Source organism: Dendrobates tinctorius, unplaced genomic scaffold, assembly GCF_039654945.1.
Source record: "Dendrobates tinctorius isolate UK_male_01 unplaced genomic scaffold, ASM3965494v1 ptg000097l, whole genome shotgun sequence".
Classification (NCBI taxonomy): Eukaryota; Metazoa; Chordata; class Amphibia; order Anura; family Dendrobatidae; genus Dendrobates; species Dendrobates tinctorius.
Genome location: NW_027361765.1, coordinates 16,325,033 through 16,351,746, shown reverse-complemented (window position 1 = coordinate 16,351,746; position 26,714 = coordinate 16,325,033). Strand labels below are relative to the sequence as shown.

At 44.9% G+C, this 26,714-nt stretch overlaps 1 protein-coding gene across 11 annotated transcripts in view; it reads left to right on the top strand.

Moving 5' to 3' along the window:
* TJP1 (tight junction protein 1) overlaps nucleotides 1-26,714 on the top strand; it is a 613,045-nt gene that overhangs the window by 522,840 nt on the left and 63,491 nt on the right. For all 11 annotated transcript variants that reach the window (XM_073586922.1, XM_073586925.1, XM_073586923.1 and 8 more), the window contains 5 exons: nucleotides 929-1,031; nucleotides 1,377-1,656; nucleotides 4,238-4,341; nucleotides 16,982-17,150; nucleotides 19,894-20,038. In XM_073586922.1, the coding sequence (XP_073443023.1) occupies nucleotides 929-1,031; nucleotides 1,377-1,656; nucleotides 4,238-4,341; nucleotides 16,982-17,150; nucleotides 19,894-20,038 (801 nt within the window). The remainder of the gene's footprint in view (nucleotides 1-928; nucleotides 1,032-1,376; nucleotides 1,657-4,237; nucleotides 4,342-16,981; nucleotides 17,151-19,893; nucleotides 20,039-26,714) is intronic.

Below are 26,714 nucleotides of genomic sequence, written 5' to 3'. Positions count from 1 at the left end.
GGAGCCACGTATACAAGGATGGGGGATAAGGAGCCACGTATACAAGGATGGGGGATAAGGAGCCACGTATACAAGGATGGGGGATGAGGAGCCACGTATACAAGGATGGGGGATGAGGAGCCACGTATACAAGGATGGGGGATGAGGAGCCACGTATACAAGGATGGGGGATGAGGAGCCACGCATACGGGGATGAGGAGCCACGCATACCCGGCTTATACTCGAGTCAATAAGTTTACCCAGTTTTCCGTGGCAAAATTGTGTGCCTCTGCTTATTCAGGTCGACTTGTACTTCAGTATATATGGTTATTTAAGAAGGAAAGAACCTTTGCCTTGCACTTTTTATTTTTTATGGAGCATAAGATTTTTTTACATTCCTGACAAGTGGGATGTGTCCTGTCAGAAAAGGGTGTGTGGCCATATGGCCTTCCTGTGCAGGGGTGCATTATAAGACTGTCTAGGCTGACTCTTAGTAAATCAGCCCCATTGAGTCTTGCAATGAGATGCCGGGAATGATTTAATGTGTTTGCTTGCTTTTTCGTTCACTGACAGCACTGTGTTGAGAGATATAAGTATGTCCTTCTGAGAAGCATAAATATAGAATATAGAGCCAACAACAATAAAGCTTGCTGTACAACATGATTGCTGGATGTACAGAACATCGGAGTAGGGACGGTGGCTGGATAAAAGATCTTCCTTGATAAAGGTTGCAGAACAATGGTCGATTGCATTCACTCACTAATCATAAAATGACTAATAAAATGTTTTCATGAGTATAATTGGTATAATGGACCTTTTGGAGGCATCCGACACTGTGTGCTAGAAATAGATGTATTTGTGTGTGATTTTTTTTTTTTTTTTTTTTTTTTTTTTTTGTGTGCAAGCTTCTGGGGAAGAACATCAATGCTAATTTTATTCCTCTTTACAGGGAGAATGACCGGGTTGCAATGGTCAATGGGGTCTCCATGGATAATGTTGAGCACGCTTTTGCAGTTCAGCAGCTAAGAAAGAGTGGTAAAAATGCCAAAATTGTAAGTCTACTTAATGTATAACATCTTGGTTAATGTATTAGATTCATAAAGGCTTCTTAGCAGCTTTGTGTAGTGCCATCTAGAAGTGCCTGCATTTTCCTTTGGAGCCACTCTGCTGAGTATTGATTGGCGTTTTATTGCTGTAGTTGTGTTGAACTCTGCACAGATTAATTTGCAGAGAAGTCAGTGTTATATTTCTAGCTTGGCACTCGCTCTGACAAGAAGGTAAATCTTGCGTTCTGTTAAATATTTTCTGTTTTTCGGTTTGCAGTTAATGGATTGTGCATTGTATATTTTCTAATAAATTTGTTCACTTATTTGTTCTTCCTACATTAACTAATATAGACTATAAGGCGGAAGAAAAAAGTACAGCTTCCAGTGACTCGTCCTGATCCAGATCCTGTATCTGAGAATGAGGACGACAGCTATGAGGATGATGTGCCTGACCAGAGAAATGCCCCCAGTGGCGCTGCTGCCAGCAGGAGGAGTGAAAAGAGCTGGGTGAGAGACAGAAGTGCCAGCCGTGAAAGAAGTTTGTCGCCCAAAACCGATAGAAGATCCATCGCTTCCAGTCAACCTCCAAAACCTACCAAAGTGACCTTGGTGAAATCCAGAAAAAATGAAGGTATGAAAATGCAGTAGTGCTTTCTATACTCATTACATCTGTTGGTGCTTTTTTGCTTTACTCATTTGTTAAGATACAGGTGCTTCTCAGAAAATTAGAATATCATCAAAAAGTTATTTTATTTCAGTTCTTCAATACAAAAAGTGAAACTCGTATATTAGTCATGACAAACAGAGTAATCTATTTCAAGTGTTTATTTCCGTTAATGTTGATGATTATGGCTTACAGCCAATGAAAACCGAAAAGTCATCTCAGTTTATTAGAATAGTTAATAACACCAGCTTAAATTATTTTAAAATCTGAAATATTGGCCTACTGAAATGTATGTTCAGCAAATGCACTCAATACTTGGTTGAGGCTCCTTTTGCATCAATTACTGCATCAATGTGGCGTGGGAATATCTGGCCATATTTTTGTTATTTTATGATCACATCATGATTTAGGGGCAAGGACCCTGATTCCAGGGATATGACTCAAAACAGTGATTTTATCTAAACTACTATTATCTGCTGTAGATCTACCAGGTCTCTCTAAAGGCCCTTTTACATTTAGCGATGCACCAGCGATCCGACCAGCGATCCGACCCGGTCAGGATCGCTGGTGCATCGCTAAATGATCGCTAGTGAGCTTTCATACAGAAAGACCTCACAGCGATGCAGCAGCGACGCAGCGCACGATACTTACCATTCACACACAGCGATCCTGACGTCCTCCCGCCCGCCTCCACGCGTCGCTCATCGTCACAGCAGGAAGCGTCCGACGAGAAATGGAGCCGGACATTCTCGCGCGATCAGCGATGGACAGCGGGGGAGCCGGTCGCTGGTAAGTATCACACATAGCGATATCGCTAGCAATATCGCTGCTACGTCACAAAACCGGTGACGTTTTAGCGATATTGCTAGCGATATCGCTTAGTGTAAAACCCCCTTAACTCCAGCCACACACCCCTGATTGGCAGCTGTGTACACTGTACATTAGGGTGACCGGATCTCATATGGGGGGGAAAAAATGTCAGAATCTTGTTCGTCTGGACCCCACAAAACGATTCCCCTTTCCAGATATTGAGAGAGCCAAAATTTGAGCTCGATCAAACGACGTTAACCCGTGCCGCTCGTCGCTCAAAGTTTGAAAAAATCCAAATTGAGGTATTTTAAGATTTAGGTATTTTGCATAGTCTGTTAGACTATAAAGAATGGTTCATCTGTGCTACTGAGCAATTTATTAGCCATTAACAACTTTTCATTGTCTGTAATGGTGGGATCAAAAAAACGATAATCCCACCAACTCTGCATTCAAATACCACAAATGGTTCGAAAATTTGGTCAGGGCTATTTCTGCAATGTTGTCACATTCTTTATAGTCTAACAGACTATGCAAAATACCTAAATCTTAAAATACCTCAATTTGGATTTTTTTAAAACTTTGAGCGACGAGCGGCACGGGTTAACGTCGTTTGATCGAGCTCAAATTTTGGCTATCTCAATATCTGGAAAGGGGAATCGTTTTGTGGGGTCCAGACGGACAAAATTCCGACATCGATTTTTTGCGGTCACTCTACTGTACATAGGCAGAAAGCTGCTAATCAGTGATGAGGGCTATGTTGGACTACATGGCAGCAGGTTTTAGTCCTTTAGTGATGATATCCTGCTGATAAAACAGTATTGTTTTCTTCAACATTACAGCAGGTAGCCTAGTAACACATCACTGGATTTGGGGTCTCTTCCTCTAGAATATGCTATTCTCGGACTAGGTGTTAACACCTGGTGACATATTATTTTTCAATGTATTCTGCATTAGCCAGACATACAAATGTGCATATTAACATCTTGTGCAAAATAAATGAAAATCAAGGCAAAACATTATGTATTTTCAGATTATAAGACACACTTCCCCCCCATATTTGGGAGGAAAATGTGGATGATACTTAAAATCAGAAGGCAGCTTACCAGGGAAGGAGGGCTGCTGCAGTGGAGTGGGATCACAGGAGGTAGGGGGTCGCTGCTTCAGGAGGCCGGTGGTGTAAGGAGTACATCGATGCTACAGTACCCGGGTTTTTATAAGACGTCTGTACTGGTGAGCTGAGTCCTCATTCCCATTGATTTTCCATGCTGTGACTTAGTGAAAATGGTCGCCAGAGGCGGAACACGCAGATTGAGATTTTGGAAGAGAGGGCACTCCACTCACCCGCGCCAACATCTTATGAGCTCCCAGGACTCCCAGTCTTGTACAGCCAGGATGTCCCCTCCTCCCAGTCGAGCCCCGCAGCATCGCCCCACTCCTGCCGCCGGCCTCCTGACGCAGCGACCCTGCCTCCTTTATCTTCAGTTCACCACCGCCACCCTCTTCCCTACCTGGTAAACTACCCTTAAAACAGACTATAGCACCACCATTTTATTTACTTTTTTTTTTTTTTTTCTATTTACTCCACCAAAATTTGGAGTGTGTATTATATATAGTCAGCAGAATACTGTGTATATTTAATTTTGATTCACTCTTCTATATAACTGACTTTTAGTGCTCTTTTTCATCTGCTGATGTAACATGCTCATTGTTATTCCAACCTCCTGTGATTGTCTTCCAGAATATGGTCTGAGATTAGCCAGCCACATTTTTGTAAAAGATATCTCTCAAGATAGTCTGGCAGCGAGAGATGGAAATATTCAGGAAGGTGACGTTGTGCTTAAGGTATATTTTCCCCTTAACAAATTTTCAAATTCTTGGTTTATCCTTGTATTTGAGGAATGTTTAAATGTTGCGTTCACATTTGTGTATACCCTGTTCTTTGGTCCCTAATGAAGTATATTTTGTTACATATATGACCAAATCCAGTGAGATGTGATTTGCAGCCACTTGCTCTGAAAGGCTATGGGTACTTATGACATGGGGGAAATAAAAGTTAGTTACCTAGAATTACACAAAGTATCAGTCTTCATCCTGTCTTTTTCAATCACATTACCTGATACATAGATTGCAACCTACAAGTTTCAGATGTTTCTCTTATGGGAGTGCCTCTCCCAGTAATGTAGGCTGGATGTATGTATCCAAAGTGCTGCTGTTTTCACTTGCTTTCGTGTATCAGCTCAGCTCTAATGCTGTACTTATTATTTTTTTTTTTAAAGTGCTTTCCTTTTTGTCTATATCCTGTCTTCCCTGCTCTCCATAAAACGTTAGATACTTTCCCCTCTCTCCACTAGACCTGTATACACCTCCTTTTCCTGCTGTCTCCCAACACTGAGAGAGAGGATGGGAGAGTAGAGAGAACTGTCAGGAGCTCTGATAAATAAGGACTTACAGACTCTGCTGTACCAAAGTGCTAAAATATATATATATATATATATATATATATATATATATTTTTTATTAATGAAGACTAGTTAGAAAATTGCTTAACTTTGTATTAAAAAAATTAACAATAAAACAAATTGTCCAAAGGTTTACATAGCCTTTAAAGCCTGTTTTTATTTTTGTTTTGTTGCTTGCAAGCTGTGGTCATTTGGTAGATCTCCTTTTAGGGTTATTGACATTGGTGTTCTTTCTGAATATTTTTCCTAAAAACGTTTAAATAAATTTGTTTTGTTGTGTTTCACGGTCTTAACATTTTAGCCATGACCAGACTGTGAATATTAGGAGACCACTTTCAAATGTTCAGTTTGTCAGATTTTTCTCTTTATAGGTATATTTTTGAGTAAAATGTAAATTGTTCTTTTAGTTTATAAACTTCTGACAACATGTCTCCGAATTTCCAGGCCATAAATTTTGTATTTTTTTCTGACAAAGAAAAATGGTCAAAATTTGAAAAAAAAAAGTGCTTTCAGACCTCAAAGAATACAAAAAAACAAGTTCATAATCATTTAGAAACAACAATACTAATGTTTTAGCTCGGGAAGATTTCAGAGATCAATATTTTGTGGAATAACCATGATTTTTAAAAACCGCTTTCATGCGTCTTGGCATGCTTGCCACCAGTCTTTCACACCGTTCCTGGCACCAAAATGTAAGCAGTTCTTTGTTTGATGGCTTGTGACTATCCATCACCCTCTTGATTACTTTCCAGAGGTTTTCAATGGGGTTCAGGTCTGGAGAATGGGCTGCCCATGACAGGGTTTTGATGTGGTGGTCTCAATTTTTGCCACAGCTGTACATGACTGAAATGACACAGTCAGTGTCAGATGCTTGCAGTCAGTGGGTGGGGCAGCCTGTATTCGCTGTCAGTTTCCCTTTAAAAGACGATACTGACATGATCGGTTCCCTTTAAACTTCCCCCAGTGTGATGTTAGTGATGTAATCACTAACATAGTGTTCTGAAAGAAAAACTCCAGTATGTGTGTAAAAACACTTTATATCATTAGTAGAACGCAATTGTAGGGGTGGCACTTTTTATAGCTGCGGTCACAGTAAGTCGTGGTCCTGTTAAAAAGATTCATGCCCACCACTTTGTGATTGATTGCCGTGAGTGGCCTAACGTCATGGCAATAGCCTCGAAAACCCTGCACTTGAGCACTGCCCATCAGCTGTCACCAGCTTTTTATCACGTGCGCATTCTCCGCTGCGGCTAGCAGGAATACAGTGGCGCACATAATAATAATAATAATCTTTATTTTTATATAGCGCTAACATATTCCGCAGCGCTTTACAGGTTGCACACATTATCATCGCTGTCCCCGATGGGGCTCACAATCTAAATGTGGGAGGAAACCCACGCAAACACGGGGAGAACATAGATTCCTTGCAGATGTTGTCCATGGTGGGATTCGAACCCAGGACTCCCAACACTGCAATGCTGCAGTGCTAACCACTGAGCCACCGTGCTCCCCCACAAACCATTATGTGGCCTCTGACGCTGACTACACACTGGGGGGCAGGTTAAAACCCAAAATGGACTTGACTGTTTCCCCTTTAGCTTGCTGCAGCCCAAATAGCAGTGTTAAGTCAGTGACCTGCTTTTTACTTTATACTGATTTCACAATTCTGCATCTTATTCTTTTTTTTTTTTTTTGCTGGAAAGACAACAGTAGTTGATTTCTAATTGGAGAATATACACTCACTGGCCACTTTATTAGGTACACCTGTCCAACTGTGTGTTAAGACTTAATTTCTAATCAGCCAATCACATGGCGGCAACTCAGTGCATGTAGACATGGTCAAGACAATCTCCTGCAGTTCAAACCGAGCATCAGTATGGGGAAGAAAGGTGATTTGAGTGCCTTTGAACGTGGCATGATTGTTGGTGCCAGAAGGGCTGGTCTGAGAATTTCAGAAACTGCTGATCTACTGGGATTTTCACGCACAACCATCTCTAGGGTTTACAGAGAATGGTCCGAAAAAGAAAAAAAATCCAGTGAGCGGCAGTTCTGTGGCCGGAAATGCCATGTTGATGCCAGAGGTCAGAGGAGAATGGGCAGACTGGTTCGAGCTGATAGAAAGGCAACAGTGACTCAAATTGCCACCCGTTACAACCAAGGTAGGCAGAAGAGCATCTCTGAACGCACAGTGCGTCGAACTTTGAGGCAGATGGGCTACAGCAGCAGAAGACCACACTGGGTACCACTCCTCTCAGCTAAGAACAGGAAACTGAGGCTACAATTTGCACAAGCTCATCGAAATTGGACAGTAGAAGATTGGAAAAACATTGCCTGGTCTGATGAGTCTCGATTTCTGCTGCGACATTCGGATGGTAGGGTCAGAATTTGGCGTAAACAACATGAAAGCATGGATCCATCCTGCCTTGTATCAACGGTTCAGGCTGGTGGTGGTGGTGTCATGGTGTGGGGAATTTTTTCTGGGCACTCTTTGGGCCCCTTGGTACCAATTGAGCATCGTTGCAACGCCACAGCCTACCTGAGTATTGTTGCTGACCATGTCCATCCCTTTATGACCACAATGTACCCAACATCTGATGGCTACTTTCAGCAGGATAATGCGCCATGTCATAAAGCTCGAATCATCTCAGATTGGTTTCTTGAACATGACAATGAGTTTACTGTACTCAAATGGCCTCCTCAGTCACCAGATCTCAATCCAATAGAGCATCTTTGGGATGTGGTGGAACGGGAGATTCGCATCAGGGATGTGCAGCCGACAAATCTGCGCCAACTGTGTGATGCCATCATGTCAATATGGTCCAAAATCTCTGAGGAATGCTTCCAGCACCTTGTTGAATCTCTGCCACGAAGAATTGAGGCAGTTCTGAAGGCAAAAGGGGGTCCAACCCCTTACTAGCATGGTGTACCTAATAAAGTGGCCAGTGAGTGTATATATGTGTGTGTATGTATGTATGTGTATATATATATATATATATATATATATATATATATATATATATATATATATATATATATATATATTCTCCAATTAGAAATCATCTACTGTTGTCTTTCCAGCAAAAAAAAAAAAAAAAAATAAGATGCAGAATTGTGAAATATATATATATATATATATATATATATATATATATATATATATATATATATATACACACATTACACACATACACTATATATATATATATATATATATATATATATATACACATACACTATATATATATAGTGTATGTGTGTGTATATATATATATATATGGTGTATGTGTGTATATATACAGTGTATGTGTGTATATATATATAGTGTATGAGTGTATGTGTGTGTATATATATATATATATATATATATATATATATATATATATGTGTGTGTATGTATTTATATGATATGTATGTGTGTATATATAGTGTGTGTTTGTGTATGTATGTGTATTTATTTTCAATTCAAAGAAGCTTTATTGGCAGGACTAAATACACATTAGTTTTGCCAAAGCAAGTGTACAGAAGGGAATTGGGATAGGGACTGTAGGGATGTTGGGTAGGGGGGTTGTAGGAAAGGTGGATGGGGGCAGATACAGGATGGGGCTATAGAAGTCCATGGCATAGGGAAGGTGGATGGGGGCAGATCCAAGATGAGGCTATAGAAGTCCATGGCATAGGGAAGATGGATGGGGGGATGGGGCATATCCAGGGTGGGCGCCATAGAATTCCATGGCATATCATAGTTTGTCTTTCTCGCAGTCTATGACATTCGCTCACATATTGCACTGCTATCTCCACTGCTCTCTCTTCTTCCCCCAGCAGGCTATATGTTTTCTCTTCCTCCTTCATGGTGTTGAAATCTGGGAAGAGATGTGAGTGTCCCTCACTGCTGAGTACTTGGAGCAGTGTAGCAGGAAGTGGGTCTCATCCTCCAGGGCCTCCTGGTCACATTGTTGGCACAGTCTTTCCTCCCTGGGCTTGTAGCTCTGCCTGTGTCGGCCGGATTCGATGGCCAGACTGTGTGGGCACTGAGTCTATACCGGCTCAGGATCTTGCGGTCTCTGGGGTCTGGGAGTTTCTCCAGATATTGGGCCAGTCTGTAGTCTCTCTGTAGACTCTGATACATGGTCAGTTTCTGTGAGCTGATGATGTCGTTCTTCCAGTCACTTACGTACCTCTCCTGGCCTTCGTCAACCATCTTCCTCATTCCGGCTTTTGTCAGGTTGCTGTGATTGGTGTTGTAGTCAGGTTGGATTTGGGTGAGCTGTTCAGAGGGTCCTGGTTTTTCTGTTTCACCTACATGTGTCAGGGCTTTATGGTGATGGGAGTTTGGATTGCTCCTACATAGGTGAGCCCGGAATGACAGTGCCCTCTTTAGAACCGTTGGGTGTAGAGGGAATCTGCCCAGCTCGGCAAGCACTGTTGGAGGTGTTCCGATGGACTTGGAGAAGGTGCTTGCAGAATTCCAGGTGGAATATTTCTGTTGGGCTTGAATCCCACCTTGACCAGTCTGGGTAGGTGTGAGGACCCCAGACTTTGCTGCCATACAGGAGGATTGGGGCGATGATAATCGAAGATTTTTAACCAGACCCTCACTTGTGGCTTTAAATGGTAGTGTTTCCTTCGGATGGCATAGAAGGTTTTGCATGCCTTGTCTTTCAGGGTCTCTATGGCTTGTTTGAAGCTCCCTGACCGGTGAATCTCTAGGCCCAGGTAGGTATATTTGTCTGTTCCTGTAAGGGCGCAGTTGTTGAGGACAAATGAAGGGTGCTGGTCTGATTTTCTCTCTCTTCTGGAACACCATGATGTTGGTTTTCTTTAGGTTGACTGGTAGTGCCCAGGTGGAGCTGAATTTCTCTTAAGATTTTCAGGTTGTCTTGGAGGCCTTTCTCGGTTGGTGACAAGCAGCAAGTCATCTGCATACAGCAGGAATTTCACCTGCGCGTCGTGGAGGGTGAGACCTGGTGCTGTGGAAGATTCCAGAGTGGTAGCTAGCTTGTTGATGTAAATGTTGAAGAGCGTTGGGCTTAGGCTGCAGCCTTGTCTGACTCCCCACCTCTGCTGGAAATAGGCCGTTCTTCTGCCGTTCACACTCACACTGCAGAGGTTCTCGGTGTTGGAGCTTTTGATAACATCGTAGGTCTTGCCTCCTATTCCGCTCTCCAGCAGTTTCAGGAATAAGCCTGGGTGCCACACCGAATCAAAGGCCTTTTTAAAGTCCACGAAACAGGCGTATATCTTCCCGTTCTTTGTATTGTGGACGTGTCTCTAAATGAGGCTGTGCAGGGTGTAGATGTGGTCAGTAGTGCGGTGGTTTGGCATGAACCCTGCTTGGCTCTTGCTGAGGACGTTGTGCTCGGTGAGGAAACTGAGGATCCTCTTGTTAAGGATGCTGTTGAACAGTTTTCCCAGGTTGCTGCTGACACATGCCTTTGTAGTTGGCTGGGTCATACCTGTCCCCTTTCTTGTGGATGGGTGTGATGAGGCCTTGATTCCAGGTACGAGGGAAGTAGCCGGCACTTGGCACAATATTGAAGAGTTTAACCATTGCAGCCTGTATTTCTAATGGGCTGTACTTCAGCATTTCTGGTAGGATTCCGTCCAGGCCACCGGCTTTTCTACATCTTATGGAAGAGATTCTCTCTGCTAATTCCTGTAATGTAATATGTGTATCCACGGGGTTTTGGAATTTTTTACTTTTTCCTCCATTGCTTTTAGATTTGCCATTATGCTTTCCTGTTCTTGGCTTAGTTCTTCCTTTGGAATGTCTTTATAGAGGTCTCTGAAGTACTGGAGCCAGATGTTGCCATTTTGGATATGGATGTTGTTTTTCTTGTCTTTTGTGCCTATGTGGTTCCATAGTTCCCAGAAGGAGTGGTCTTGGAGGGCATCTTGGAGTTGGTTAAGCTTGGTAGAGATGTAACTCTGCTTCTTCCTCCTGAGGATGGTTTTGTACTGCCTTTGTATGGTTTCATAGGCTTCCCTCAGACCCGGGTGGTTGGGGTCTCTGTGTTTCTTGTTTGAGGCTGTTCTCAGGGTCTTCCGTACGGCTTTACATTCTCTGTCAAACCATCCGTTGATCTGTTTTTCTTTTGGTCTCTTGTGGTTGACTTTTTTTTAAGGTCGGACAGTCTGGCCATTGCATAGAATATATTGTAGAGGTCTTTTGCAGCTTGACTCGCTCCCTTTGGGTTAGGCTGGTACTCGTAGTTGTAGAAGTGGTGGAGCATCCACTGTATTTCAGGTCTGCTGGGAGCCTCTTTATACTTTAATGCCGAAATTTTGTGCCATTTATAGGATGGATGGCGGGTGTAGAGGCCGCTCTGCTGTGGCTTTTGAGTGGATGGTTTCTCTGTAGATTTCAAGTACAGAAGAAGTTGGCTGTGGTCTGACAGGTGCGTTTGTGGGGAGACTATGAAGGCACTGATATTTGTCAGGATAATATCTGTGATGGCATAATCTACTACACTTCTCCCTACATGGGAGTTGAGTGTACACCTCCCTAAGGAGTCTCCTTTGGTTCGTCCGTTAAGAATATGATGTCCTAAACTTCTGCATACGTTCAGGAGCTTTTTACCACTCTTGTTGACTGTACTGTCATAACTGTGTCTCTCTGTGACTACTGAGTCTTGGCCGTCATTCTCAGCTCCAAATGTGTGATGTTCCCATCCGTGGTCAGGAAGTCGTTTTCTCTCCTTGTTCTTGCATTGAGGTCTCCAAAGATGAGAACTTTGCCCAGTCCCTAATAGTGGGCGGCTTCTCTTTTGTAAGATCTCGAAGCAGTCTGGATTAAAGTAGGGTGACTCTGGTGGTGGTATATAGGTGGCGCAGAGGTGGACATCAGACTGAGAGGTGAGGATGAAGCTGCTGATCCATATGTGGCTGCCTCCTCTCTTCACCGGTTTGATGTACTGGTGGAGCTCCTCTTTTTACCAGATCAGTATTCCTCCTGAGCTCCGGCCCTGTTTGATGTTTTTATTTTTCAGGGCGGGGACAGAGATTTCCCTGTATCCGATGGGCACCAGAGATTCGTCTTCGGCTCTGGTCCATGTTTCCAGGAGGATCTGAATGTCTATATTTCTCAGTCTTTGTATAAATAAAGTCAGGGTCATTTGTTTTACATGCAAAGGCTGAGGTGTTGAGACCCTGAATATTCCAGCTGCTGATTGTGAGGTCATTTTTTCTATATATCTTGGGTGTATATACCTTGTAATGAGTATGGCTGTGTAGGACACACCGGATCTCTGACTCATTTATTAATGGTGTTGGTTCCGTCCAGTCACATTAGTTTCCTGCACACGGTGTTGAGCAGAGGTCTTTATCTCCTCCATATCTCTGCTCTGTATGTCTCTGCTCTGTATGCCTCTGTTTCGCATGTCTGTGTGAGGTCGGTGAACTCCTCCATGGTGGTCTCCTCCTCTGATGGTCCAATTTTGGGTGAGGGTGTATGTTTTCAGCTTCCTTTGGTATTATTGTTTCTTTCCTTCTTATTGTCGAGGGTCTTTTCACGGGATTCTGATTGGTGTTTGCTCCAGGCCTAGGGTGGTCCCTGTTTAGTACAATGTCCTTCAGCTCTTTGGCCAGCAGGCTGAACCCTGATTTGTTCAGGTGCTTACTGTCATAGAGGTGATGGTGATTTATGGAGGGGTGTTGTTCCAGAATCACTCCTGGCACACATTTCATTCTTGCTGTTAGGTCCATATTGATGTTCTGGATGATGTGGTTGGATATGTCCTTTCTTGGGAGCAGAGTTGACAGAATGATTTTGCTGTCAGGGAATTTTAGTTGTGCCGTCTTTGCTAGTTGGGCCAGTTGTCCTGAGATCTGCTGGTGCTGGTCTGGCAGATTGTTTGTTTGTGCCGGTGTGTATAATGATATGATTTGGGTTGGAAAACCGTGAATTATTGATGACCGCTGTCACCTGCTCAATAGTTGCACAGCAGATTTTATTGACCCTTTTTCCTGGGAATAGCCGCCTTGTATTCAGGTATTTCCCATTTGAGTCCATTATGAGGACGGTGTCAGGACTTTGTGACGTTGTTGGTCGGGGATGTGGCTGCTGATGGGGGTCTGTGCTGGAGATTATGCTGGTAGCAGGTTCTCTTCTCTCTTCTATGGGTCTTATTTCTGGCTCACTTTGATTAGACTCGGGTTCCTCCATATTGGGGTTATTTGGCCTCTCAGCCTCCTGTCAAGTGGAGGTCATGTCCTCTGCACTCCTCATTTCCATGGCCCCCTCCTGGCTCAGATGTCCAGGTGTTGGTGCTTTCAGCTTTTCTATCTCCTGTCTCAGCCTGGCATTTTATTTCTGCAGTTCACACATTGCGGCTTTTATTTCCTGCAGGGATGACCCTATTCATATTTCAGTTTATCTCCTTAACTATGTGGTCATTAGCATTTCTGTCACCAGTGTTTCTCAGATGTTCTTCCTTAAATTGTACAAAGTCTCTTTCTAGTTGAGATAGACAATCTGAGGGCCTGGGGTGAGGGGTGTGAAGCATTGGGGGCAGTGGTGTCTCTGGAGGTCTCTGTAGGCTTGTGGACTTCAGAGGTGGCTGGGGTTTGTTGTTCTTTGTAGGATTGGGCCTGGAGTTTAATATGAGGGAACCTGTCTTCAAATTGCTCCAGATTGTCCTCAGTCCCTTGTACCAGGACAGTGCCACTGTTGTACAGAGTGATGGTAAGTGAGCTGCACTCGTCGTCTTTATGGTTTCTGACTCTAATCTGCTGGCCATTATTGGTATCAGACTTGGTTGTATATTGATATTGCTTGCACAGGGCGGTGCGCCAGGCCGGGAGATGCTTTGTGAAGAATAACATATTGGTTTTCCTTTTATCTTCCTCACTAGATGTAAAGTCAGCATAGAGCATCTCTGGGTTTTCTCTAATTGTGGCAGTTTTTATGGCTTTCTTTGTATGACTGTTATCTCCAGGATCTTAGAGAGCTGGAGACACAAGGCAGCAGGGGGTCTATCAACATTTACTTTGTTCAGTTTCCCCTGTTCCAAATTAACATTTTCCATTTTTATAATTCTAATTCTTATTTCTGATAGTTTTAAATTCTAGCAAGATTCTGAGTGTGGTGAGGCTGAGGATGGGCCTACCTGAGGTTGCTTGCTGTCCTCTGGATGTCAGACCTGGTGCTGCCTGGTGGTTGCTGTCTGTCCTCCAGGAGATTCTTGTTTTGTCATTTAGAACTTATTGTTCCTCCTTTTTCATAAAAATCTTTAGTCCGGCTCCATCCTGCTCACTTCTGTATTCCACATGGATGAATTTTTCCAGGCTGTGTCCTAAAGTTTCCTCATTACAAGATATTAAAGTGATGAAAGTTCAGGAGCTCATGTTCAGTGCTGCTTACTCCTGGAGTGGTGTGTGTGTGTGTATGTATGTATGTGTGTATGTATGTATGTATGTATATATGTATATATATGTGTGTGTATATGTGTGTGTGTGTATATGTATATGTATGTGTATATATATATATATATATATATATATATATATATATATATATATATATATATATAATATGTGTGCCGTCTAAAATGCAGAGAAATTTCATCGGCTAAATTGCAGTCTTTTTTTTTTTTTTTTATTTGCTTGTATTGTGCTTTTGGATTATTGGCAATCTTTGCTTCACAGATGTGCCCATCTTCCCCTTCTAGCAGTGACACTTTATCAACGGTTCATGGGGTTGGTGATCAATAACACTGACTGAGCGTACATTTCTCACTTGCTGGAACCTGGAGTCCTTTTACTCATGGATGAAGAATGTGGACATAATTGCTGAGGTGGGACTTCGGTGTCCTACCTTCATCAGTGGCTAAGATTTGTGATGCTGCGTATCGCTCTACATCGTAGAAAGATTGATGATTTCTTATCTGTTTATTCTGTAGTGTTTTGGTTGATAGCTTGCAGACAATTTTGGGAGTATGAACTGTTGCATATTTTGTCCCAGAATGGAGTCACGTTGACACGATGTCCAGTTTTTGGCTCCTGGTCCGATAACATGGTGATCCAGAGGTCCTCAAAATGTGGCCTGCGGGCCACATGCGGCCCATCGAGGACATTTATCCTGACATCGGGTGTTTTTGTTTGAGCGGAATGTGTGCTGCGCTCTCAGACTCCCCTCCTACTCTGTCTCTCGACCAGGGGCGGAACTACCGGGGTAGCAGATGTAGCAGCTCCTTTGAGGCCTGTGATCTCAAGGGACCCCGAGCAGCTGTGCCTCATACTTCTGCTACACCAGTAGTTAACTTCCACAGCCGCTCCTGTTCCCGGCCGACATTGAACTTCGCTACAGTTCAATGCTGCCGGGCCCTGTAATCGTGGGCGGAACGACGAGGCGATGCGCTGCCACTCCGGAAGGCTTGCGGCCCTCTGTATGCAGCACAGACACGTCGCCTGTTCCAGAAGAAGACTCAGTCGAGCAGGCGCCTCTTCAGAGCAACGAGGGTCAAAGGTAAGTAATGGAATTTTTTTTAACGCCAGGTCCTGGTCTATCATGCCTATTGGGGACTCTCGCACCACACCAGTCTGAGCCTGAGGTAAAAGCAGAGTTCCACCAATATGGGCACTGGTGAGGCTGAAATGATATGGACTGGCAAGGCTGCATTGATGGGCACTGATCAGATGGCATTGATGGGCAGTGCAGCATGAATGTCTCTGTGTGGGCAATTTTATTGCTGGTATATTTGTTTTTGTAGCGCTGTATATCTATTGGTATTTTACTAACAGCAATTTGGAATCCCAAGGAAACAATGATATCAAGAAAGATAAAAATTGATTGCGGTAGGATATTCAAAGAACAGTGGACTTATGATTACTTTTTCATGGAGTACAAGGAAAGATCTGTGTGATTGATATGCCAGAATATAGTGTCTGTGTTCAAAGAATACAATTTATGTCAATACTATAAAACTCAACATAAAGATAAACACGATTGTTTGGTCGGAGAAGAGTGAAAAGATAAAATATTAAAAACAAGATATGTGCAGTGTGCATAGGAATTTATTCATAGTTTTTTTTTTTTTTTAAACTATATTTCAGCCCTCCAATGGTCTGAGTGTCAGTGAACTTGGCCCCCTGTTTAATAAGTGTGAGGTAATCCATTGATTTTGCATGATGGCTCCCTTAAAGTGGTGTCTGACGGCAGCCTAATCCCTTCTGCTTATTGAGAACAGATTGGCATTTGGCCAACAGCTATACAGCTGTCTAAATAGTGTAGACCCTTTTATTCTTTGCCTTTTGAGAAACTTTTCCTTTGTAAACCCCATACATGTTTTAGTGGCCTCAAGTATGAGACGGTGATATGTGCAAAGAGAAATTTTCTTTAAGTGTACCTCCCTTTCATTCATGAGAAATTAATACTAAAGAGGTTGTCGGGCTCACTGGATGCTGTGATGATGGCGCTGGGATTGTGGACACCATTTTTTTTTTTCTTTTTTTCTCCTTTATTTACCTAACTCTGCCTGTGGATGTATCCAAGTTTAACAAATTATTAATCTGAAGAGTGGGAAAAAAACAGCAAATGTATGTAAAAAATAAAGACTATAAAACAATCAGTCCTCTTCTTCCATCCTGTGGAAGCCTTGGTCGTCTCCTGCTGGTCAGGAAGTATGTCACATGACAACTGATGCTAGATATTAGAACAGTTGGGTCGTCTTTTTTTTTTTTTTAAAGCTCTAATAAAATATCCTTTAATTCTCAGACAACCCTTTAGATGAAAACATTGCATATTGTTACAGGGTGTCTTAACGTGTGCTGCACTCATACCACAAGTGAAGGCTCTTTGCGATGCTTCTGTACATCTCAGAATAAACCAATTTAGGCTAATAGATTTGAGAAATAATGTTCTGAAAGGCCGTCTGCAGCGGATGCCAGCAAGTCAGACAGCAGTCGTGCTTTGCGTGCAGGATTTTTACAGATCAAATAACTTTGTTGACTTGTAAAATGTCACTCAATTATTTGAAAATTTACGCTAGGCATGAATGAACAGTGATCCCTCAATTGTTGTTTTCCAGATTAATGGCACTGTCACCGAAAACATGTCTTTGTCTGATGCAAAAACGTTGATAGAAAGGTCAAAGGGTAAATTAAAAATGGTGGTTCAAAGGGATGAGCGAGCAACTCTACTGAATGTTCCAGATCTAGATGACAGCCTTCATTCTGCAAATGCTTCAGAGAGAGACGGTATGGTGAAAAACGGCTACTAATGCACTGCTTGTTCTTTGTGTGTCTTTCCTCTAGCATTACCTGGGTTGTTATAAGGATTCTTCACATGTAATTTGCGGGTCTCCATATTTAAGCTGTGGATCAGACTATGCTGTTGGCCTTCTTTTGTGGCAACATTGCTTCCACTGGTATTGTTGGTTAAGCAAGCACTTCATGGGGGTGTCAGATTTGGTCCTTGGGACAATCTAAAGGATAAAATTGTATTTGATGTCCCTTATTTCTGATTTGCAGTGGAGACGCAGTCACTTTATATTAATGTCTGAAAACTGCCGAGTACGTATGCATAGTCTTTGTATCTCCAGCTCTCTCTGAGGAAGCTGAGGACTCCCTTTGCAGCATCCTCTGGAGGCAATGCCATGTGTGAGACACTATTAGGGCTGTGTAACGTATCACTTCAGCATTTTTTTGTATTGCCACCTCTATTGGCTATTTTCTCATGTGTGTACAATATGAGCATAAAAATAATTACCCATCGCTATCGTCTGCCATTTCCAGCACCACCGCTCCATTCCTTCTCTTGATTCATGTAACCTCATCTCTTTCTTGCAGGTCCACACAGCAGACTTACTAATTCTCGCTACTGGGTTAACCACCTTCTCTCGTTAGTGCAGCTTTCCTCACAAACTGAGCAGCATTTCTGTCCATACAATGGCCACTGATGGAGTATGTGACCACACCTGGCCATCAGTCTCCTATAGGAAAGCAGCCCATGGAGGAGGTGATGGTCAGGTCTGGTAGCGTTCTCCTCCTCCAGCAGCCATAAAATGGACAGAAGTATTGGTCACTTTGTGAGGAGAGCTGGCTCGGCAAAATATAGTGGCAGGCTTCTTTAAAGGGGTTGTCCTCTGCTTGGACAAAACCCTTTTTAATCCCTATGTTTTCCCCCAGTAAAATAATATTTATACTCCCCTCTGGTGCTGCCACTGTTCCAGCTGTGTTGTCACTGGTTTTCCTGGGGATCCCTGCTGCTGATCAGCGCTGACTTCACTTTCCCCATCTTCAAATGTATCGCATGCATCCAGAGGAAGTGAGAGTGATTTGTCCAAATTCGGGGAGTGAAGCCAGCGCTGATGGGCCACAGGGATCCCCAGTAGTGCCACTGTGGCATTTTAACATGTTTGACAGCTACATTTAGCAGGTTAACAATCGCGGGTGGAGGCTCAAGACACCTGCAAATGTTAGCTACAAATCTGTAATACACTACCATTACCTGCTGAATATGGGGTGGGCTCAACCCATGAGTTCTATTCATACACCCACTTCTGACGTGCGCCATACAATGTTCGACTTGTACACACGTTAGTGATGGCAATAAAAAAACAAAAACCACTGGAGTGGAACTTTAATATACTCTTGGGGTCCAATTTATAAAGACCGGTCTTGATGAGGCTGCGTGCTGAAGTCAGGTGCTACTGACTCATGAAGAGGTACACGACTCTTCATGAATCTGGAGCCTCTGACGAGTGGCATGACTGGAGTGAGAGTTCTGCCGTTCGGCATGTCAGATTGCACCCCGTCCCACCCATTTCGGTGGAGCTGGGAGAAACTGTTGTGGAAACATCGAAAAAGTCTCACAATGTAGGCTCTAAGTTGTGCCAAAATTTGACAAAATTTCAAAGGTTTTACGTCAGAATTCTTGCATGGAAACTCTGATGAATTGAATGATTTATGTCTTGCAAAAAGGGAAAAAGGAATCGCAGAACTAGCATGGGGCGCCGCTGATTGCCCAGTCTGTATGCTAGATTGTATATTAGCTGCCAGTAGGAAATGCCAGTTTAAGCTGATGATTCCTTTCAATATTTGTGAATTAGAATTTCAGTAAACGATTGTCAAGTATATGTATTGTACAATTAAGTGGTAGATGTGTTTTCTCTGAAACAATATTACTAAATATCTATAGCTTGACTTGTAAAACAAAAGAAATGAATTCAAAATTAAAGATTTGCTCAGATTGATAAAATAATAAGTATTACTGCAGGATGGAAATGGTTTCACTGGGTCCATTGTTGACCTGACTGCTCTTTCTGCATGTACAGTTATGAAAGGAAGGGTGTCATATTAGCATCAATAAATATTTATTATCTCTATCTGGTTAACATTGGGGAGACATTCCCTTTAACCTTTCTAACGTGCCAAAAGATGAGGTTACTTTTATCATGTGCATTCTAATACCAAGCCGCTGGTATTTGCCAGTGAGAACAAATTACTGCGCTTAATGCTTAAGATAGTAAATATATCGCTAAAATACACTTCTAATTAATGGGATTGTCCTCAATACATTTTATTTTACCCTTAAGCTTTCAGTCATACTGATAAAAATATAAAACACCGCTATATTCGCCCTCCCGGGTCCTGCAAACCCTCTCCACCGCTGCTCGGATTTTTGACAAGCTGAAGTGACCTCTCAATTACAGCGCATATGACCGCTGCAGCCAGTCTGTGAGCTTAGCAGCTGCTGCTGTGTGCATCGGCATAACTGTGCAGCCCATTGTTTGGCTATTGCGGTCACATCCGCTGTAGTGATGTCAAAACTGCATTGTGCCTTTTCTGATCACACTAATGAATAGATTTCTACGATCACTTTTACAAAACATAATTTTTCTGAGTAGGTTGTTTTGTAGTAATTGGATTATGTTCAAAGAATTTGATGAAAATTTTTGCTCCTTTTTACTAAAAAGAACTCTTATGTTTTGTTGAACAGACATTTCAGAAATTCAGTCGCTGACATCAGATCATTCCAACCGTTCACATGACCGACCGCGCCGCAGCCGTTCGCGGTCTCCTGATCAGAGATCGGAGCCTTCAGACCATTCCAGACATTCTCCACAACAGCACAGCAACAGCAGGTGATGGTTTCACTACGTTCTCTCCAATTCTTGTTTCATAGAGGGGAGCGACTTTTTCTCCCTTCACTAGCAAAGGATAATGTTTTATTAATCTGCGCAGTGAATTCTGTGGGTAACAGAGGGTTGCTTTCTTTCACATTGTGAGATGAGTGGCAGATATTGGGCTAATACCAGTACATGTTGGCTCCCGAGACACAAATGAGCAGTGCCAGAGCAAACCCGTTTTAATATACACTGGTTTATGATGAGGACTGTGGTTGGTAATATGTTTTCTTTATCGCCTTATTGGGGGACACAGAATACCATGGGTGTATGCTGCTGCTGCTAGGAGGCTGACACTATGCAAAACAAGAACATTAGCTCCTCCCCGGCAGTATACACCCTCCGACAGGCACTAGGCACCTCAGTTTGTGCTTAGTGTCTGTAGGAGGCGGACCGGGATCTTCCCAGATCCGCAATTAACCTTTTCTTTCCTTAGGTGTTCTAGTGTGAACTTTTTAATTCTCTTGTCTTTTATTTTGCAGATTCAAGTCGGCAAACAGGGTGAAAATTCCCTCTGCTTTCCCATATCAGGCGGCTGAGCGAGCAGTGTGGTGATCCCACATCGCAACTCTCAGTGCGCTGGCAGGACTTTGTCCCATATCACCTCCGGGTGCTATGGGATGCGGACAGGTGGCTGGTCCTTGCCAAAATCCCCCTCCTCACCCCTCTCTCGGGACAGGGCTGAGAGGAAGACGGCGATCGCAAGATTCCCCTTGTTATCAAGAGGTTAATGCCGTCTTCTACAGAAAGCGGGTACAGAGGACAGCGGCCACTACCCTAGTGAAAGGCCCCTGTGGTCATCCTCTTCAGGGACTTCAGGTAGGTGCCTGAACGATCCCTCCAGCCGCAGCATCCCCAAGAGGCATATTGGTGGGTAACTGGTCATCACCAGGATTTGAATTTCCCGCCCCTCTCCCTGCCTGTCGGGCGCCGCTCTCACAGCCGCGCGCCTCTCCACTCATATTACAAGGCTGAATACAGGGTTTTTTTCTCTCCCTGTTTTCATAGCTGGCCATGGTTTTTCACAGCTCTCCTGCGCGCCATTACCTCCATTACAGGGACTTTATCCTGCTGGGCGATTTAATCACGGGGCTGCGGCGCTGGTTTTTACTTTCACTTTCACTTTGCTCCCGCTCTCAGGGCGCCTCCTCCTCTTTCTGAGCGCGCTGTCCTCGCGCCTTTTTTAGCCCATCACAGGGCTCCTCATCCCCTTCCTTCATCTCAGCTCCAATTGCGGCTCAGCCGCTAAGCTCCGCCCACCGCTCACCTCATCAGGCATTTCCTGTCTCTTCGGTCCTGCCTTTCTGCGCTGCTTGGGGGACACTTCAGCGTTTCTGCTGCTCGCCGGAACTAGGTAGGCTCTGCTCTATGCAGAGATATTAGCCCTCCTCCGCAGTTCTTTCCCCAATTTCCGCGGACATTCAGCGCAGTTTTTCCTTATGCCCAACCCTGCAGGGGAGCTCTGTTTCAGGCCCACCGCTACTCATTACGCCTGTGCGCGTTGTAAAAGGAAGTGGGCTTCGGGTCAGCCATCTCCTTTCTGCCCGTCCTACAGTCCTTCAGCTATGTCGGCCTCTCAGGAGCACACAGATCCCCGTGATGGGGGCACTTCTCCTCTCCCAGAATGGGCCGTAGCTATGTCTCAGTCGGTATCCGATCTGACCAAAGTCTCTCAGTCCCTGGTCCAGGTCCTAGAACGTTTGCCTCAGCTATCTTCAGCCACCGCTGCTCCGACCGCCTCTCAGGGTGAGTCGTCCGCTCCTGACCGCGACCTTCAGAGGGACAGGCCGAATAGGATGTCCAGGAAGCGTCTCCTATCGGGCTCGTCTTCCAGTTCGCTAGGCCCGTCTGCTTCACCCAGGTGTCCGTCTCCTTCAGTGGACGACCTTGGGTCAGACGACGATCCACAATCAGGATCTAGTTCAGAAGCAGATGACATGTCTAAAACACGACGTATGGTCGATAGTCTTCTTTCAGCTATTTTCCAAACCCTGGAGATTAAGCAGGACAAGCCCCTTCCTCAGGAATGTTCTGTCCCATTTAAACGTTCAAAACCTCCGCCTAAAACTTTTCCAAACCACTACGAGTTTGATACTACTCTAGCCAAATATTGGGAGCACCCTGAGCAACGCTTTTCGGGCCGCAGGCATTTGGATGTTCTGTACCCATTTGAGGCTGATTTGCTTTCTAAATGGACCAAAGCCCCTGAAGTGGACCCTCCTGTTTCTCGCATAGCCTCTAAGACAGTTCTGTCTCTTCCAGACGGTGCATCGCTTAAGGATCCGACGGACAGGCAGTTAGAATCCTTGGCGAAGTCTATCTTTGAGGCCTCCGGTGCCTCCCTCTGCCCTATTTTCGCCTCCTCCTGGGTAGCTAAAGTCATTTCGGCTTGGGCAAAAATTCTTTGCAGGGGCATCTTAGCGGCTGCTCCCCAGGACGAGCTGGCAGATCAAATTAATCACGCGGGTAAATACCTTTTAGCCGCCTCCTTAGATGCGGCCGGTTGTGTAGCTAGGGCTAACAGCAATATAGTAGCTGTACACCGAGTTCTTTGGCTAAAGTCATGGAATGCGGATACCACCTCAAAAAAGTCGCTCACCAATCTGCCCTTCCATGGTTCTAGGCTCTTTGGGGCCAAACTGGATCAAATAATTTCCGATGCCACTGGGGCTAAAAGTACTTCTCTTCCCCAGTCTCGACCAAGACGCTTCTTTAATAGAAAGGGTTTTCGGCCCTTTAGGCCCTTTTGTCCATTCTCGTCCACAGATAGATCTGTCCAGCAAGAGCGTCCTTCCGCTTCTAGGGAGCGAGAGCAGAAGAAACCTTCTTACAAGCCCGCTCCCCGCTGGAGATCTAGAGGACAATACTCCAGGTCCTCAGGTGGCCGTTCCGGTAGGTTTGCCTCCAAGTGACGGGGCACCCCCACCTGGAAATTTTTCCAGGGTGGGAGGCAGACTTTCCTTTTTCGTGGACGCTTGGCTGTCGGTTGTCGACGACGCTTGGGTCAGGGAAATCATCGCATCCGGTTACAAGATCGAATTTTCTTCCCCGCCAGACAGGCGTTTTTACCTGTCTCGTCCTCCAAGACAACGGTCCCACATTCCAGGATTCTTTCAGGCCGTCTCCTCCCTTCTTTCCGCCGGAGTGATTGTTCCCGTTCCCTCACACGAACGGTTTTCAGGGTTCTACTCAAATCTCTTCGTAGTCCCGAAGAAAGACGGTTCCCTGCGGCCAATCCTGGACCTCAAATTGCTCAATCGCCACGTGAAGATTCTTCACTTCAAAATGGAGTCTCTTCGATCGGTGATAGCCTCAATGGAACCCGGAGAATTCCTCTGCTCTGTGGACATACGGGATGCCTATCTTCACATCCCTGTTTGCTTGCAACATCAGAAATATCTCAGGTTTGCGATTCAGGACGATCATTACCAGTTCACGGCTCTCCCTTTCGGCCTAGCCTCCGCTCCTCGTGTTTTCACGAAAGTGATGGCGACGGTCATGGCCATCCTTCGAGCCAGAGGGATTCTCATCATTCCTTATCTGGACGATCTCTTAATCAAGGGCTCGTCCCGTCAAGACTGTCTCCTAAGTCTTCAGATAACTCTGGATACTCTCGACCGTCTCGGATGGTTAGTCAACAAAGAAAAGTCCATCCTCAGCCCCACTCAGCGTCTGACCTTTTTAGGCATGGAGTTCGACACGAACCTGGCCCGGGTGTTTCTTCCGAGGGAGAAATTTGTGGCTCTGTTCAAACGGATTCGAGCCCTCAAACGGCCAACGCCCATTCCCCTTCGATTCTGCATGAAAATTCTGGGGAAGATGGTAGCTTCCTTGGAAGCAGTGCCCTTTGCACAGTTCCACCTTCGTCTTCTTCAGCTGTCCCTCCTTTCAGCCTGAGACAAGACGACGAGGTCCTTAGACCGGCCAATCCTTCTCCCCATCAAAGTGAGGCAATCCCTCACTTGGTGGACGATGTCTACATCAGTCCTCCAAGGAAGGTCCTTCCTCCCGCTTCGGTGGCAAGTCATCACCACCGACGCCAGCCTCCTGGGTTGGGGAGCGGTTTTTCATCAGAGGACGGCTCAAGGACACTGGAACCCTCAGGAAGCTCTTCTTCCTATCAATCTGCTCGAGATCAGAGCAATCTTTCTGGCCCTCCTTCGCTGCAACCCCTTCTCGTCGGCAAGCCAATCCGCATTCAGTTGGACAACGCCACGGCTGTGGCGTATATAAACCATCAGGGCGGCACGCGCAGCCACCAAGTCATGTCAGAAGTGGCCAGGATTCTGCGCTGGGCGGAACGTTTCGTCCCAGCAATCTCCGCCGTGCACATTCCAGGGGTGGAAAACTGGGCAGCCGACTTTCTGAGTCGTCAAGGCCTAGCGTCAGGCGAATGGTCTCTCCATCCCTCAGTCTTCGATCAGATATGCAAGCGCTGGGGTTCTCCGGACGTCGACCTCATGGCATCTCGGATGAACCACAAAGTTCCGCGCTTCGTAGCCAGGTCCAGGGATCCTCTAGCCGTCGCTTGCAATGCCCTAGTAATTCCGTGGTCCCAGTACCAACTCCCTTATCTTTTTCCACCTCTTGCCTTGATCCCAAGAGTGGTCAAGAAGATAAAATCGGAAGGCGTTCCAGTAATTCTTGTGGCTCCAGACTGGCCGAGACGGCCTTGGTATGCGGAACTGGTGAACATGCTCGCGGACGTTCCCTGGTGACTTCCAGTCCGTCCGGATCTTCTCTCGCAAGGCCCCCTTTACCACGAGAATTCTCGGTCTCTGAATTTAACGGCATGGCCGTTGAGGCCGCAATTCTAAGAGAATCAGGTTTTTCCAGCCAGGTGATTCAGACGATGATCAAAGCCAGAAAACCAGCCTCTTCCCGCATTTACCACAGGTGTTGGAAGGCTTTTTTCCGTTGGTGCGACGATAAAAAAGTTTTTCCAATGGCTTTTTCCATCCCGTCCATACTGGGTTTTCTCCAGTCTGGCTTAGATTCGGGTCTGTCTCTCAGTACCCTGAAAGGCCAGGTTTCTGCCTTGTCTATCCTCTTTCAAAGAGAGCTCGCTTCCTTACCGCAGGTTAGGACGTTCCTCCAAGGAGTCGCTCATGTGGCTCCTCCTCATCATTCACCAATAGAACCGTGGGATCTCAATCTCGTTCTTGGCGCTCTCCAAAAGGCGCCGTTTGAGCCCATCCAGGACATTTCTTTGTCACTTTTGTCATGGAAGGTGACCTTTTTGATCGCCATTACATCCATCAGAAGAGTTTCTGAGTTAGCGGCCTTGTCATGCCGTTCTCCTTATCTGGTGCTCCATCAGGATAAAGTCGTCCTCAGGCCCGTTGCTTCCTTCCTGCCAAAGGTGGTTTCCTCCTTTCACATCAACGAGGATATCGTTCTTCCATCGTTTTGTCCGGCTCCTTCTCACCCTTTTGAGAGGTCACTCCACAAGCTGGATGTTGTTAGAGCCTTGCGTGTCTACCTTGCTAGGACCGCTTCACTTCGTCAATCCGATTCATTGCTGGTCATCTCTGAAGGTCACTGGAAAGGGCTTCCGGCATCCAAATCCACGATTGCTCGCTGGATTCGTTCTACCATTCAGGAAGCATACCGACTTCAGGAAAAACGGCCCCCTCCGGGAGTGAGAGCTCACTCCACCCGGGCTGTGGCAGCTTCGTGGGCCGTTCGACACCAGGCTTCGGCTCTGCAACTTTGCAGGGCCGCGACCTGGTCGTCCTTGCACACATTTGCAAGGTTCTACAGGGTTCATACCCAGGCTTCGTCTGATGCAGTTGTTGGTAGGAAGGTTCTGCAGGCGGCGGTGGCGCACCGGCCGACCTAAGCCTTTCCTGTTCTTTCGTTCCTTATTGCTGTTCCCGCCCTTGGGACTGCTTTGGAACGTCCCATGGTATTCTGTGTCCCCCAATAAGGCGATAAAGAAAGATGGATTTTTGGTTCTTACCGTAAAATCTCTTTCTTGGAGCCTTCATTGGGGGACACAGCACCCTCAATGAAGGCTCCAAGAAAGAGATTTCCCTGTTTACCTTGTACCGTGTTGGGTCTTTGAGTCCCCTGTTGGGTTGGTACATATGTTTAGAGAGTTTCCGTTGCTTCTCCTACTGCTTTTTCACCAACTGAGGTGCCTAGTGCCTGTCGGAGGGTGTATACTGCCGGGGAGGAGCTAATGTTCTTGTTTTGCATAGTGTCAGCCTCCTAGCAGCAGCAGCATACACCCATGGTATTCTGTGTCCCCCAATGAAGGCTCCAAGAAAGAGATTTTACGGTAAGAACCAAAAATCCATCTTTATGCAATGTGAACTGGAGATCTTTGTTTTAACTTATTAACAACCTGTAAACGCAAATCTGACGTGTGGTCAGATTTGTGTTCTTTTATTGTTTCCCCATATTTTTTGTATGTTGAGTTTTGGTCTTCAGGGGTTGTTCATTTGCCAGCCTATTGTTTCATTCTGTGCTACACCCACGGATAAAAACATGCCTGCTTTATCTTTCCAAACAGGCCTCTTCCCTGTTTACTCCGACTGACTAAAAATTATTATCTTTTCTGGAACACGTTTCCTGTAATTATAGTTAATAAAGGACAACGTGGTTACAAGCTGTCTTTCCAGAATTATGG